Here is a 16,393-nt window from a genome sequence, read left to right as displayed (position 1 = left end):
TCACCGCCAACTGATACTAATGCAGAGTTGCTGGCTCTGGGAGCAGTGATCATGCAGAATCCCCTGGTGTTGGATTTGCCGATTGAGAAGGAAGAGTGTGCGAGGTCCTTCATGCGCTGGAATGTTGCTTCTATATTCCAGAAATAGATAACCAGCTTAATGGTAATGCTGCTAACATTACAAACATTATGTATGAACTAACCAAACTGGAAGAGACAGGTGCCTGGGAAGGAATAGATTCAGTATTTGTATCCACCGGAAGGGGATTTGCTGAGATACAGGAATGTTTCAGTAAATACCACTGAAACGCGTCAACGCTCAACTTGGTTGTTAAATTTGGACAATGCAACAGCCAAATAGTGACAGGGAACAAGACCCGTGCCCCCTGCTGTATATAATGGACCAAAATTAACGCGTATATGACAGAGTTTATTGTCTACGTTTACTCTCCTTTAAGAATATTGTATTCCATGAGAACTATGTCACTGGATTTATATGTTTTTAAAGTGTTTTTAACATTTTTGCTATGATATAAATTGCATGATTCAACAGGTTTTTTATTAATTTAAATGTATATAATTTGGTTTTTATAAGGGCTTTAATACATTCTGAATATAGAATGATATATGTTGGTTGATTAAGTACCTGCGAGGCATGAATGGCATGATATAGACTTTGACCAAAGGGAAGCCTTTATTAACTTTACGGTTATCGGGAGCTCCATCCTTTTGGTGTTTAGAGCCCCCTCTCCTTGTTTCAGGGCACATTTCCTCCAGGACATATGGGCCATGGTGTCCATGTGACTTATGTGCAGCTGACTGGCATAACCTCAGAATCCAAAATATTGTGGCTTGGCAGCTGACTGGCATAACCTCATAATCCAAAATATTGTGGCTTGGCATAAATTCCTATAAGTCCAGCCACCCAGTTGTACAATAAACAAACTCTCCAAATGAGCCGTTGCAACAGTCAATAGATGGACTTCTCCAAAATTGATTATCATGGACAGAATGTTGCATTTACCTAAATGGCATAGTTGGTGAGTAGGGCTGACTTCGCAAAATGGCATCAGTGGTAGGGTGCAGAACCCTAAGTGATGGTGATAGTGAAGTGAAGGAAGGACACCCCAAAATGTTCTATCAATGGGGCAGTGGTATCTTCTGAAATGGGTTGGACGAAGACTGCATCATATGACCGAAGGGGGATTACATGCGACAGGCATTCTCCAGGAGGAGCAGAAACAGGGCATTCCTGAGACTAATGATTCAAAAGGGGGTGGGGGGTGTACGTCCACCTATCACTGGAGTTCAATGTAAGATATGTTTTCCTTAAAAAACTAGTGGCAAAGTTATACATTAAAAAGGCCAGGCTACATGTGAAAAGGTGCAAGAACGGACATTGTAACGCGTCATTGCCCAAGAGTTACTGTGCAAGCGAATGTGGCACCCTGGCACAGGGCCATGTCGAAGGCAGTCTGTTCTATCTCTGGGCTCAGCAGACATACTGTAAAATCTACAGAAGGAGCATCTGGTGTGGACAGTACATAATCACACCAGCTTCATTTGGTGGTCCAGAGGTGCAGCACCAGATGTTAAGCAGAAGATGGTTATCTGAAGCAGAGGAGTGCACACCGAGAGGCACTCTGCCAGAGGCACAAATCAGGGATTCTGGTCACACAAGCTTAGCAGAGTGACAGGTTCATGCAGTATTAAGTTCGTGAAAAGCGTTTGTTACATATGATATGCTAATGTATGTAAAGGAATTGTGAGTTGCTATATCATGCATTAATTATGATTCTAAACAGTAGAAGCGATGACGTTCTTGGCCCGCCTCTTCATAACCACCTACCGCAGTACGGTGCTGTGGTTCCCGTCATCAGGAACACCTGGGCCTGGCTGTGGAGCTCTCCGACTGGGACGCCACCTCTCTCCATCAGTCCTACAAGAGGAGAAGGAGACAGCGGTGACCAGAGATTCCAGTCTGCAGGTCTCTTGGGATGTGCTGGCTGATCCTCAACCCCAAGACCCAATTCCAGTCAGTTTGGGGGTTCCCTGCCTTTTGGGGTGCTACCATAATAAAGAAGGTCTTTGATAAGCTGCATGCACATATGAAGTCAGGATACCCCTTACCACAAAGAGTGTAACATAGCATTGCAAAATCATTGCGTATGTTTTGACACCAATAATGATCATGTACATATATGACCCAAAATCAAGGTAAGATAATTCTCACCTCTACGTCCTTCTTAAAATTGAATATTCTCGACACATCAGCAAGAAGATTGTTTAATCTATGTCGGGACTGGAGGCTCAGATTATCTTTGTGCAACGCTGTCTTCATATCACAAGGCAAAGTCAACAATGGGGTTGAAATATAATGATTTTAAAGTGAATCTGAAGATCAATCTGCGCCGTCATGATGTCCTCCAACCTAGGACCCAATACTTGAGGTTAGGAAGCCATAGCTCGCTTTGCAGGTACAATCTCCTCTTCTAAGTCATTGAGGCAACAAACCACACACAATTGAGATTCATCAGGCATAAGAGGACTGTCAACTTTGCTGAAAGCTGCTCTCGAGACACATATCGTCATTGGCAGGGCATCTCCCAAGAAACCTCAGTCTCGCACTCACACTCCAGGGAGCTGAATACCAGGGTGCAGGAAGATTTGACAATCTAATCCTAAAACCAAGCACTGTTCCCTTACCGGCTTAATAAATATAGAGGCACGACCCGCCGAAACAGCTGATTGAAAATTGTGTGCTGACCTGTTCTCCACTCCATGTGAAGCCAACTTGGACAGTAAGCTTATAACTAGGTGCATATCTGCCTTCACTGGATCCACGCCTGGTTAGATAAACCAACATGTCAGTCTCTTCCAGGAAGAAGAATATCCTTCATGGGTGCCACTGAACCATGCTTGCTTAATGTAAAACACAGACTTTTTAAAAAATCTTGGCAACTGAAAATTTCCATGCCATTAGCTGTAGTGGGCCGGCCAGTGCTAGTGGATGAAACTGGCCCATTCGGATCCTCGTACTCTTCAGAGAGTGAGGAATCACTCCGCAGCTGTGGAACTCCCTACCTGTGACCCTGCGCTCTACTTCTAATTTGCTGGCGTTCAGGAAGGGCCTAAAGACATGGCTTTTTGCTCGCTAGGGATTTCCTGTCCCAGTTCCTGAACTTAGGGAGCCTTTCTTTCTCTAACTGTCACTGTTATGTTTTGTCTGTTTTTTTTTCAGGTCATGAAACATAAAGCGCCGGGACACTCCTTGGAGTAGCCGTGCGCTATAAAAGACCTATTTAACATAACATAACATAACATAACATAACATAACATAACATAACATAACATAACATAACATAACATAACATAACATCACAACAGGGGGAGTCCCATGGCATTTCCAGAACAACTGGGATCCAGCTCTCCAAATCAGAGTCACCAGGACCAGGTGCCCCAGCTGCCTCGTCTACGGTGTAAGGGATCATCATGAATGGAAGAAAGGCATAACACGGACTCCTTTCCTAATCGTGCAAGAAAGCGTTCATTGCTCGAACCACCAGGTCTGGCCTCCAGCAAAAAAAGCGGGAAGATGTTTGTTCAGAAGAGAGGCAAACTAGTGGATTGATCATGGTTCTTTATTAAAATCTGAAACGTCACACTCGCCTCTTCCAATCACAGGCATCCCTCAGATATTCAGTCTTTAACTACATTCTTCTGTCCAGGCAGATATTTCGCCATCACCAACTACCGATGTTGCTTGCAGAAATGCCAAAAGTCATTGATTTAATGAAATGCTGAGAGATTGTTGTGTTCTCCTACGGATGGGCAAATCGCCTTTGGAGGTGACAGGGCCCTGATGGAGAATAATCCCGCCAGAAGCTCCGGGCAGATGATGTGCATCTTCAATTCTCTGATTGACGAGCCCCCTCCTGTGGAGAGAGATGTGTTTCTGATGCCCAAACCCCATGAGCTAGCGTCTGTCTCTGTGATTTCTGGCTGGGACCTGAAGATGGCTCTGCCGTTCCAGCTCTCCATGACTTTCTGCCACCAGCTCACCTCTGTTCTGGCTTTCTCCATAGACTGATTGCATCTGAGCAAGATAAACCTTTGCTGAGATGTTAAATCTTCAGCCTCTGGAATGCCCTGTAATGGAGCGGGCCACGAAAAAGAGCCCGGATCAGTGATGCCAAAAGGGCCACAATATGGGGTTAACAACCTCAATGATGGTTCACTCTTGCTGAGAGCAGAACTCCGGTCTCTCTCGATGCCCTGGCCATCCTTTGTTGTCCACTGAAAAGGAGTTTTCACCAAGTCCACTTAAAATCTCAGAACTTCTGTTGGGCATGTCAAGATGAGACCTCTATTTTTTCTGACTGGTAATGAACCCGAATTCCTGCTACAGGTGGATAATCAGTCTTTAGTAGGTTTCAACTTGAGTTCCATTGGGTCTTGAGCCACAAAGATCATGTTGCCCAAGTAAATTAAAGCCGTAGCACCGTCTGCCCTCAGGGTGCTCTACTGGAACCAGGCTGTACCGGTCTGAAATGCCCATAACAAGGGTGAAACCGGTACAAGGTTGTTTGTTTTCAGGTTCAGGGAGGACCTATCTTGGCAGTTCAGGCTGGACTGTTCCCATGAAAATCATAGGAACAAAATGGCCGTCCCTAATTAGACTGTTCTACATTTAACATGCCCCTGCCCAACCATCCTGTCTTATACTAGTCTGTGACTGAAGGGATAGTCAGGCTGGAAGTCTCCCAGTGGTTTGTAGTTCGGTGGCAGATTACAGGATGCCAAAAGCCTTTTTTCTTCGATGGTAATCGACAGTGCTTAAGAAACTGAGTTTCACTTACAGCAGATGAACAAAGAAAATCCCCCGGCCATACTCCTCTCCAATACAGCGATGTCCATCAGAGCACTAACAGGGGCACACTCTGCATGTCTATCAGGGCACGCGTGGTCCCGGTCAGACACCAATGTACAGTGGACGTCTTAAACTTCTCCACTATATTAAAGTCTCCCCCTTTCATCTCCCATTCAATCATTTTTTATACTTTTGAAATTATGTCACATCATTCATTATATGCCGTGCCATGATATACATATCATTCCATACCAGACGCCATACTATGCCATGCCGCTTCATACAGTGCAGTGCCACGCCAAACTGTATACAACTACGCCATCCCATACATACTGGTTCATATCGAACTACACATACTATGCCATTCTGTCCATATCATGCCGTGCTATACTATGCCACCAAAAATGCCATACCAACATTTGCCATATCATGCCATGCCATACAATGCCATACCAAAGTTTGCCATATCATGCCATGCCATACAATGCCATACCAAAGTTTGCCATATCATGCCATGCCATACAATGCCATACCAACATTTGCCATATCATGCCATGCCATACAATGCCATACCAAAGTTTGCCATATCATGCCATGCCATACAATGCCATACCAAAGTTTGCCATATCATGCCATGCAATGCCATACAAAGTTTGCCATATCATGCCATGCCATACAATGCCATACCAAAGTTTGCCATATCATGCCATGCAATGCCATACAAACGTTTGCCATATATGCCATGCCATACAATGCCATACAAAAGTTTGTCATATCATGCCATGCAATGCCATACAAAGTTTGCCATATCATGCCATGCCATACAATGCCATACAAAAGTTTGCCATATCATGCCATGCAATGCCGTACCAAAGTTTGCCCTATCATGCCATACTATGCCATACCAAAGTTTGCCATACCATGCCATGCCAAACAATGCCATACCAAAGTTTACCATATCATGTCATGCAATGCCATACCAAAGTTTACCATATTGTGCCATGCCATACTATGCCATACCAAAGTTTACCATATCATCTCATGCAATACCATACCAAAGTTTACCATATCATGCCATGCCATACCAAAGTTTGCCCTATCATGCCATGCCATACTATGCCATACCAACGTTTGCCCTATCATTCCATGCCATACTATGCCATACCAACGTTTGCCCTATCATTCCATGCCATACTATGCCATACCAAAGTTTGCCCTATCATTCCATGCCATACTATGCCATACCAAAGTTTGCCCTATCATTCCATGCCATACTATGCCATACCAAAGTTTGCCCTATCATTCCATGCCATACTATGCCATACCAAAGTTTGCCCTATCATGCCATGCCATACTATGCCATACCAAAGTTTGCCATATCATGCCATGCCATACTATGCCATACCAAAGTTTACTATATCATGCCATGCCATACTATACTATGGCACCAAAAATGCCATACCAAAGGTTACCATATCCTGCCATACTGTCCCATACCTAAGTCATACACTCAGACATACCAGTCCTTACCTATTCTGGGGCAGGTCTGGAGGAGGTCGCCGGAGCAGTCCAGGCACTCTCCGCTGGTGAAGTTCTTGTAGCTGGAACATGGAAACCCCACCAACGGGCAGGCGCTCTCCAAAGAGCTCATGTAGATGGACAAGGCTCTCATGTGGTCGCAGATCAGGTAACTGTAAACTGCAGAGAGATTAAATATATCTTACAGCGCGTAGTGCCTGTGGGTCAGAATCACGAGCTTTTGTCAGTGTGAACCTACTGGCTGGCCTCCTAATTCTACTGTGTGCCCTTTTCTGTTTCTTCCAGTTGGTGTATCCTTCATGCAAATCAAGGTTCTTTTCTGTGTCTGCTGTACTGCGCTTTTGTAGCCAAAATAAGTAACTGCGCCTACAAGGGATTTTGTTCAAAACACTAAGTTATGTTATTCCAATCTATTACTTATTGGCCGAGCCCCAACCGGTGGCTGACTATTGAGCAATCTAAACATCAATACATTCATTTAGAAATGTGAATAATCTATGATGAACAATTTATTTCTGTACAACATTGAGTAACCTCCTTCTTGGTGCTTTGTTATAACCCTTTGTATCCGCTCCCGATTAGTTCACATTAAAACTGTTTATATTTTGACAAGTACATACCCGTGTTGCGAAATTGTTCATTGGGTGTAAGGTTTTTTAAAATAACATTTTAAACATTGTAGAAGCACTCTTTGCAAGCCTTACCCGCTCCATATCCTACCCAGGAAGCCTGAGATTCATTGGTAGTGCTTGTATTCTCCTTATATAAATAATCTTTCGGGGAAACTCTGTGACATTCTTTGGGGTTGGACTAACTCCATCTCATATGTAGATACTTAGGGTGTTGGGTGTCAGTGTTCCTGTAATCCCTTTCTTTCGTCTGAGACAGCCGTAAAATTAAAAATTTCTTCTTTTTCCTTTGGGTGAAGGCTCCTGTGTAGCTGAAAAAATTCCAGATCACTTTTATATGTTTTGATGCTTTTTCTTTCTTTATTTGACACCATGCTCCGCAAATCAGTGCCGATTATTGTTTTTAATGACTCTTAGAAGTTTTTCATTTTGTTAGCCAACACGTGTTTCGCCCCATGTATTGCCTGTGAGGCGGGTGCTTTTTCAAGCTACGAGCGCTCCCTCGAGAACCCTACAGTAGGCCAGATATGCTCACTGTATGCCACTGTTTTCGCACAGGAGCCATCACCCAAAGGAAAAAGAAAAAACTAAAAAATACACAATTGTCTCATACGAAAGAAAGGGATAACAGTAAAATTGACGCTCAACACTCAAAAAACCATTTTAAACATGCTAGGAATGTTCATTTTATTTTCGTAGTTCACAACGTGCCTTCTTCATGTTTTTATGATATCCTGTGTAGTTGTTTTAGATAAACAGGTTCGCACTGTTGTAAAAAGTGCTTTTAGTTAAAAGTGTCTATTCTTCTTAGCACAGTGTGTGAGTGATATTTTGAGTGTTGAAATAGGTTTGTTTCGGTCCCGCAGTGCCACTGATCCCGTTGCAGGGATTGTGAGTGACCCAATACGCAATAACTCTACTTCAACAAGGTATTGGGTGGGGTTCTGCGGGGCTACAATACTCTGTCTTCCACATTCAGTGCTGGTGCACTCAGCTGATCTCTCCTGGTCACCTGTGGGTGGGGAAGCAAACCTTGTAGAACTACGCCAGGGTCGCAGTTTACACAACGAATGTCTACCAGCTATAGGATGGACACCGACACTGAGGGAGGGAGGATGTTTAATGGCGTTAGTAAGCAGAGGGAGCAGGTAGGGTTGAGGAGGCTGCACCATGGACGGGGAATTAAACTGCCAGGTGTGTCTCAAGGAGCAGGTTCCTGAGGAGCCGTCTGAAACCAATACACAAGGGAACATTTTTAACATCAAGGGGGATGTGAACATGTAGCTGCACTTATGTGACGTTGAGGAAAGGGCTGTGGCGATGGGTGCATATGTAGTCTTTCTTACCGTCCTAAGGGTGACTTGTTCCTGTTTGAGTGGTTATAAGCAGGAGTTCTGCGTCATCCGACCCTCAGAGCAATGGAAGATGGTTCTGTCTGCAGGGTGTGGGATCATCTTGTAAAGAGTCAGGCCATCAATTTATTTCCAGATGGTGTTAGCAGTTTCTCATCTTTGGTGGGAAATAATTCCAGAGTTTTATTGCTTGTACAAAGAAGGAGGGTCCAGCAATGTGTTCCTTTTCACATGGAGCGGTGGTCCTCTGGGGTATCAATCTAGAGCAGAGGGTTCTCTCCTGTGAATATCTTTTCAGCTATGCTTAGATGGTGGGTGCCTTCCATAGACCACCCTGTGGGTGAGGCAGAAGGTCTGTGTTGGACAGGCCACGTGAGGGGCTTGCCTCCTCCCCACATGACAGGACCCGGGCCCCGGTCCTCCAGATGTTACCCACAAAAGCAACCCGCACCCCGTCCCATGCGGGACTCCTGCCGCGGACATCTCTGTATCATGGGGCCGAATTCCTTCCCGCTCCCTCGGCCGGCCCGGCCGCCATCTTGGACCCTGCACCACGAGGCCGCGTGGCCTCAGATCGACCCTAACCCTGGGCCTGGCCAGGCCCCGACATCCCGGCACCACCATCCACCCAGGAGGTGAACGGCCCACTTGGCAGGTTAATGGGAGAAAGAAGTATCAATGGCTCTCCCCCGCCAGGTGCCGATCGCACCCGGCTCCCCCGGGCGCTGGCTCCACCCCCCTGCTGGGTGTCTGGACTCCCTCATCCCGGACCTCCCGACCACCAAGTGCGAGGGTCCGGACATCAAAGGGCACCAGACCTATAACTGGGGCAGCTCCAGAGCAGGAAGGCAGTTGTATCCTGGAGTCGAGAGACGCAGTGAAGAACTCATCCTTGACGGACTACTGGCGCTGCCGTAGTCCTGCCTTGCGAACTATCGTCCTGCTTGCTGGTGCTGCCGCAACCTTTCTGCAACCTTCCTCGTCGTCGGGACCTGCTGGCGTGGCCGCGGACCGTTTGTAACCACCACCTTCATCGGGACCTGCTGGCTCCGCCGCGGACCGTCGCTACCTTCCACCATCCCGGGACCTGCTGGCTCCGCCGCGGCCCGATCATCTAGAACGCCGAGCTCGAGGATTGTGAGCTATTCCATCTACTAAATTGGTAACAAGACTGTCCCGCTACCCTTTTCCCAAATCAAGAGACTAGAACCGAGGGGACCCCTGAGTCCAGACCTCCTTGTACCATTCCACCGTACTTAAAGAATTACTTATAAAGAACGTTGAACCTTATCCTTGTGTGGTGTACATCTGTGGGGGGGAAGTTACTCGTCTGTACGATCGTTGGAGACGGCTCTCCCCGGAGACCTCTCCCCTTATTCTCGGCCGACCCTCCCGGTCCGTCTAACATTGGTGGCCAGCGGCGCGATCCGAATCAACGCGTAATCGTACAGAGAGTAGCTCACCCCACGACAAAACCACGATGACAACCAAAGAGAGCGGATCCACCGAGAAATTCCAGATGGAGAAATTGGAAGAATACAGCCATCGTGAGTTGAAACAATTCTGCATTGAACTAGGTATCGCTACCACCGGTCTGAGTACTAAGGACGATTTCAAGCACGCCATTGAGTCATGGGCAGAAAACGGGGCCGTCAGACCCCCGGACCAAAACATCACAGCAACAGAGAAAAACGCCACGGCTCCCGAGGAGCGAAGAACGGGTCTTTCGCAAAACGAAATCCAAGAGCGAGAGAAAAACAGACTACATGAACTAGAAATGGCCCGGCTCAAAATGGATGGCGAACTCAAATTAGCCGAACAAAAACTGAACCTAGAACATCTACGGCTCCGAGAAGAAAGAGAAGAAAAACAGAGACAAAGAGAGCTCGAAGAGAAGAGACTGGCGTATGAACATGAACGCAACCTAGCAGAGATCGAATTACGTAAGCAGAACAAAGAACTAGGGGTGCCCGAGCAACCGCGCACCCCGGGAGCAACAGAAAAAAAAGTACACATCCCCAAGGATGTTGTGCGAGAATATTTCCGAGATGACGACATACAGCAGTGGTTCAAGGCCTACGAGATCGCTATGACCTCCCACCGGATCGATAGAAGCGACTGGGGAGCCGGTCTTTGGGGGAGGTTCGTCAATGAGGGCCGCAATGCCCTGTTACAGCTCCCCGACCATCTAATGACCTCCTATGACCACATGAAAGCTACCCTCCTCACCCGCTATGGGCTCAGACCCGAAATGTATCGCCAGAGGTTCCGAGACTGCACCAGGATCCCGGGTACAACTTGGGTGGAGTACGTGAACTATTTCAGCAGAGCCTTCGAGGGTTGGATCAAGGGGAGCAATGTAACGACCTATGAGCAACTCTTCAACCTCATGGTATGGGAGCATCTATCTAACAACTGCTTCGTCGAACTCAGGCAGCACCTCCTCGACAGTAAATTGACCGATCCACGACAGCTCGCCGCCGAGGCTGACCAGTGGGAAATCACCCGAGTGGGCCGAAATGGGTCACATGAACAGCACCGGAACCACCCAGGTCAGCACTGTCCCCGAGGAGGAGGAGGGGGCCAGGGACGAGGAAGAGACCACGCCCCGGCCACTCCCGCTGCCAACGCGCCACCCCCGGCCAACCGGGGCAACACCCCGGCGCGCCCGGGGTACAGAGCCAATGTCACGTGTCACCGATGCCAGCGAGTCGGCCACTACGCAAATGACCCGAATTGTCCACAGAGCCAGACCCCGAGACCCCGCCAGATGGCTGCCGCCGCCCTGGGGGAAGAACAAATCTCCGAAGAACACGAGGAACGTGAGCAAGAACACCAAGAATGGGAACCAGCCGCCATGGTTCTAGCGTGCCTAGGGGGAAAAGACATGGTCCCGCGGGCCCCCCTACCCGCCAACACCCGGAAGTACAGTCAGTGGGTGAGCATTAATGGACGCCGGGCCGAAGCCCTACGTGACACCGGGGCCAGTGTGACAGCCATCCGCTGTCACCTGGTGACCCCAGAACAGATCCTGCCGAACGTTCTCTGCCCTGTCCGTTCAGCAGACAATTCGGAGAGTCTCTGTCGGATGGCCTGCGTCCCCTTCGAGTGGGGAGGAGTCTCCGGCATGTTGAAGGTGACGGTCCGAGATGATGCCCCCGTAGACTGCCTCCTGGGAAATGATCTGGAGAGTTCCCCGTGGGCCGCCGTAGAGAGGAGAGAGCACCTGGGGATGTTGGGCCTCCCGGACTGGGCGTGCGTAACCACCCGGTCCATGGCCGCCCGTGCCATCCCCCGACCCGAAGAACCTGAATGGCCGGCACCTCCTCCCCCGGTCGCTCCAGTAGAAGACACCGTCCGTGCCGACCCTCCAGAGCAAACCCCCGAAGGTCTCACCCAGTTCCAGGACCTTCCCGACCTGGCTCAGTGGCGTCAAGAAGGTGGGCCCACCCAAGAACAGTTTCGTCAAGAGCAGAAGACCTGTCCCTCCCTCGAGGGACTCCGCCAGCAAGCCCTCGCCCAGAGCGCAGGGGATACCGCCGGAACCCATTGGGTCTATTGGGACAATGACCTGTTGTACAGCGAACAGAGAATCGCAGAGTTAGGGGCCAGTCGAGTACTGGTGGTGCCCCTCCGCTTTAGAGACTTTCTGCTAAACCTGGCCCACGATGTCCCCCTGGCTGGTCACCTGGGTCAGGACAAAACCTACAGTCGCCTGGTGACCCACTTTTTCTGGCCCAAGATGAGGAACGACGTACTCCAGCACTGCCGGTCTTGCCCCACGTGCCAGGCCAGCGGGAAGAGCGGCCGCAAGCTTAAAGCCCCTCTGCAACCTTTTCCAGTAGTCACCACCCCGTTCGAGAGAGTGGGAATAGACATTGTGGGGCCCCTGGACCCCCGTACAGCACAAGGACATCGGTTCATCCTGGTACTGGTGGACCACGCCACCCGCTACCCCGAGGCTGTTCCCCTGCGAACTGTGACAGCCCCGGTGGTTGGCCGGGCCTTGATGGGAATCTTCTCCCGGGTGGGCTTCCCCCGAGAAGTCGTCAGCGACCGAGGCACAAACTTTATTTCAAAATACATGAAATCCCTCTGGCAACAGTGTGGGGTCACCTACCGATTCACGACCCCCTATCACCCTCAAGGAAACGGCCTAGTTGAGCGGTTCAACCGCACGCTCAAAAGGATGATTGGGGGGTTGGAAGAGCCCCTCCGTCGCCAGTGGGATGTGCTACTGCCGTGCCTCCTCTTTGCCTATCGAGAAGTTCCCCAGAAATCCCTCGGCTTCAGCCCGTTCGAACTCTTATATGGACACCCGGTGCGAGGGCCGCTCAGCCTAGTCAAAGAAGGTTGGGAAATGCCCCCTCTGAAGAACCCTCCAGATGTTTTCAAGTACCTCCTGACCCTCCGCAACCAGACCAGACGGTTCAGAGAAATGGCTAAAGCGAACTTGGAGGCCAGCCAGGAAGACATGAAAAGGTGGTACGATCAAAATGCCTCCTCCATCGAATTTGAACCCGGCCAACAGGTATGGGTGATGTCTCCCACCGAACCCTGCGCCCTGCAAGACAAATGGACAGGGCCCTTCAAAGTGGTCGAGCGCAAGAGCCCTGTCACCTACCTCATCGATATGGAATCTTCACGGAACCCCCTCCGGGTCCTCCACGCCAATAGACTAAAGCCCCACTTTGTGCGCTCGGAGCTCAGCCTCCTGATGGCAACAGACAGCGGAACCGAAGAGGACTCCGAGCCACTCCCTGATCTCCTACGGACTCGAGAGAAGGACGGCTCCGTGGACGGGGTCCGACTCTCGGAGGCCCTCACCCAGGAACAGCGTCAAGGCTGCCGAGACCTCCTACTGCAGTTTGCCGCTCTGTTCTCCCTCACCCCCGGGGTCACCCCCTGGTGCTCCCACGATGTAGACACGGGAGACAGTCCCCCTGTCCGACATCGGGCCTACCGCGTACCAGATCGGGTACGGGCCTGCATCAAGAGGAGGTGTCCAAGATGCTCACGCTCGGGGTCATCGAGCCCTCAGACAGCCCCTGGGCCAGCCCAGTGGTACTGGTCCCCAAAGCAGCCGCCCCCAGCGCCACTCCGGAGCTCCGGTTCTGCGTCGACTACCGGGGCCTCAATGCGGTCACCAGAACCGACGCACATCCCATTCCCCGAGCAGATGAACTAATCGACCGTATGGGAGCTGCCCGCTACCTCAGCATCTTCGACCTGACAGCGGGCTACTGGCAGATCGGTCTCACACCCCGAGCCCAAGAGCGATCTGCCTTCTCCACCCCTGATGGCCACTACCACTTCAAGGTCATGCCCTTCGGCATGAAGAATGCTCCAGCAACATTCCAGCGGCTAGTAAATCAGGTCCTGGCGGGACTCGAAGAGTTCAGCGCCGCCTATCTGGACGATATCGCTGTGTACAGCCGCCACTGGTCCGACCACCTCAACCACCTCCGAGAGGTTCTGCAGGCCCTCCAACGAGCCGGCCTCACGATCAAGGCCAGCAAGTGTCAAATTGGCCAGGGGTCCGTGACCTACCTCGGGCACCAGGTGGGAAGCGGTCTGGTGGCCCCGCTGCAACTCAAAATCGCTGCCATCCAGTCCTGGCAGCCCCCCATCACCCAGACCGAGGTCCGCGCCTTCTTGGGGCTCACAGGCTACTACAGACGGTTCGTGAGGGACTATGGCCGCATTGTGGGGCCCCTCACGGAGCTCACCTCCAAAAACCACCCAAAGAAGGTCAACTGGACCCCAGACTGTCAAGCGGCCTTCGAGAAGCTGAAGGCTGCTATGTGCACTGCCCCTGTGCTCCAGGCCCCCGACTACAGTCGGGAATTCATCGTCCAAACGGATGCCTCCGACCATGGCATTGGGGCAGTCCTCTCCCAGTTGAACCCCGAAGGACTTGACCAACCAGTGGCCTTCATCAGCAGACGTCCCCTGGCCAGAGAACAACGCTGGAGCACCATCGAGAGGGAGGCCTTCGCCGTAGTGTGGGCCCTCAAGAAGCTCCGGCCCTATCTCTTCGGTACCCACTTCCGGGTGCAAACACATCATCGGCCCCTGCAGTGGCTAATGCAGATGCGGGGGAAAACCCAAAACTGTTGCGTTGGTCCATCTCCCTGCAGGGGATGGACTTCACCGTGGAACATCGACCTGGCCAAGACCACGCCAACGCAGATGGCCTGTCAAGATTTTTCCGCCTCGACGAGGAGAGTCCCCAAGAGGATGGGTGACTCTCCCCGCCTTCAGCTGGGGGGGATGCATGTTGGACAGGCCATGTGAGGGGCTTGCCTCCTCCCCACATGACAGGACCCGGGCCCCGGTCCTCCAGATGTTACCCACAAAAGCAACCCGCACCCCGTCCCATGCGGGACTCCTGCCGCGGACATCTCTGTATCATGGGGCCGAATTCCTTCCCGCTCCCTCGGCCGGCCCGGCCGCCATCTTGGACCCTGCACCACGAGGCCGCGTGGCCTCAGATCGACCCTAACCCTGGGCCTGGCCAGGCCCCGACATCCCGGCACCACCATCCACCCAGGAGGTGAACGGCCCACTTGGCAGGTTAATGGGAGAAAGAAGTATCGATGGCTCTCCCCCGCCAGGTGCCGATCGCACCCAGCTCCCCCGGGCGCTGGCTCCACCCCCCTGCTGGGTGTCTGGACTCCCTCATCCCGGACCTCCCGACCACCAAGTGCGAGGGTCCGGACATCAAAGGGCACCAGACCTATAACTGGGGCAGCTCCAGAGCAGGAAGGCAGTTGTATCCTGGAGTCGAGAGACGCAGTGAAGAACTCATCCTTGACGGACTACTGGCGCTGCCGTAGTCCTGCCTTGCGAACTATCGTCCTGCTTGCTGGCGCTGCCGCAACCTTTCTTCAACCTTCCTCGTCGTCGGGACCTGCTGGCGGGGCCGCGGACCGTTTGTAACCACCACCTTCATCGGGACCTGCTGGCTCCGCCGCGGACCGTCGCTACCTTCCACCATCCCGGGACCTGCTGGCTCCGCCGCGGCCCGATCATCTAGAATGCCGAGCTCGAGGATTGTGAGCTATTCCATCTACTAAATTGGTAACAAGACTGTCCCGCTACCCTTTTCCCAAATCAAGAGACTAGAACCGAGGGGACCCCTGAGTCCAGACCTCCTTGTACCATTCCACCGTACTTAAAGAATTACTTATAAAGAACGTTGAACCTTATCCTTGTGTGGTGTACATCTGTGGGGGGGAAGTTACTCGTCTGTACGATCGTTGGAGACGGCTCTCCCCGGAGACCTCTCCCCTTATTCTCGGCCGACCCTCCCGGTCCGTCTAACAGTCTGGAAGGCCTGGTCTGGAAGTGGAAACCAGTGGAGCACTTGGAGGGCAGGAAAGATCTGGTCACGTAGATGAAGGTGTAAGAGTTATCTTGCTGCCGCATTATAGAATTTAGCCATTTTCTACCCAGGTAGAACTTATTTGCATAGTCAAGACGAGAAAGGATGAAGGGAGTGATAACCCGGGGCTTGTGGGAAACCTTGCTGTGGAAGGGTTTATCGTGCTGTAAACGGTGATTCGTGTGACTTCGCTTTGAGGCCTGGCATAGCCTTGAATCCTTGTTCATTCACAGATTTCTCTCCTCTGTTGACGTCGCGGGTGGTACGCCGCGTTTCTGGGCCCAATGGTTGCAGGCTGGTAGATCTTCCATTCTTCCACATTAGCATCTCTTTTTTCAACAAGTTGAGTTTAAGATGATTTTCAGCTTCCACTTGTTGATTGCCTGGAGGCAGTGTTCTAGTCTTCAAGTGTCTACGGCCACTGCACTTCCCAGATTTTAGGCGATCTGAGCGTTGTGGATGTAGGTGCGACATGTGGGGTTGAAGGACTCGATGAGGTCCTGTAGGGAGATGCGGTAGGTGTTGACGAGAAGTTGTGAGATGATAGTGATGGTTGAGCCTTGCAGTATCCAGTGTTGATGCTGAAAGGAAGAGATGTGAATTGATGCACCGAGGTG

The 16,393-nt window shown here is 50.9% G+C and overlaps 1 protein-coding gene across 1 annotated transcript in view; it reads right to left on the bottom strand.

The window, feature by feature from the left end:
• PLA1A (phospholipase A1 member A) overlaps window positions 1-16,393 on the bottom strand; it is a 152,291-nt gene that overhangs the window by 38,667 nt on the left and 97,231 nt on the right. Inside the window, exons 8-9 of the mRNA XM_086935846.1 lie at window positions 6,400-6,567; window positions 1,849-1,938 (exon numbers count right to left, since the gene is read on the bottom strand). Of these exons, the coding sequence (XP_086791972.1) occupies window positions 1,849-1,938; window positions 6,400-6,567 (258 nt within the window). The remainder of the gene's footprint in view (window positions 1-1,848; window positions 1,939-6,399; window positions 6,568-16,393) is intronic.

Source organism: Lissotriton vulgaris, chromosome 8 (assembly GCF_964263255.1).
Source record: "Lissotriton vulgaris chromosome 8, aLisVul1.2, whole genome shotgun sequence".
NCBI lineage: Eukaryota > Metazoa > Chordata > Amphibia > Caudata > Salamandridae > Lissotriton > Lissotriton vulgaris.
Note: the sequence above shows the minus strand (reverse complement) of the source record. Positions and strands in the feature narration are given on the sequence as shown.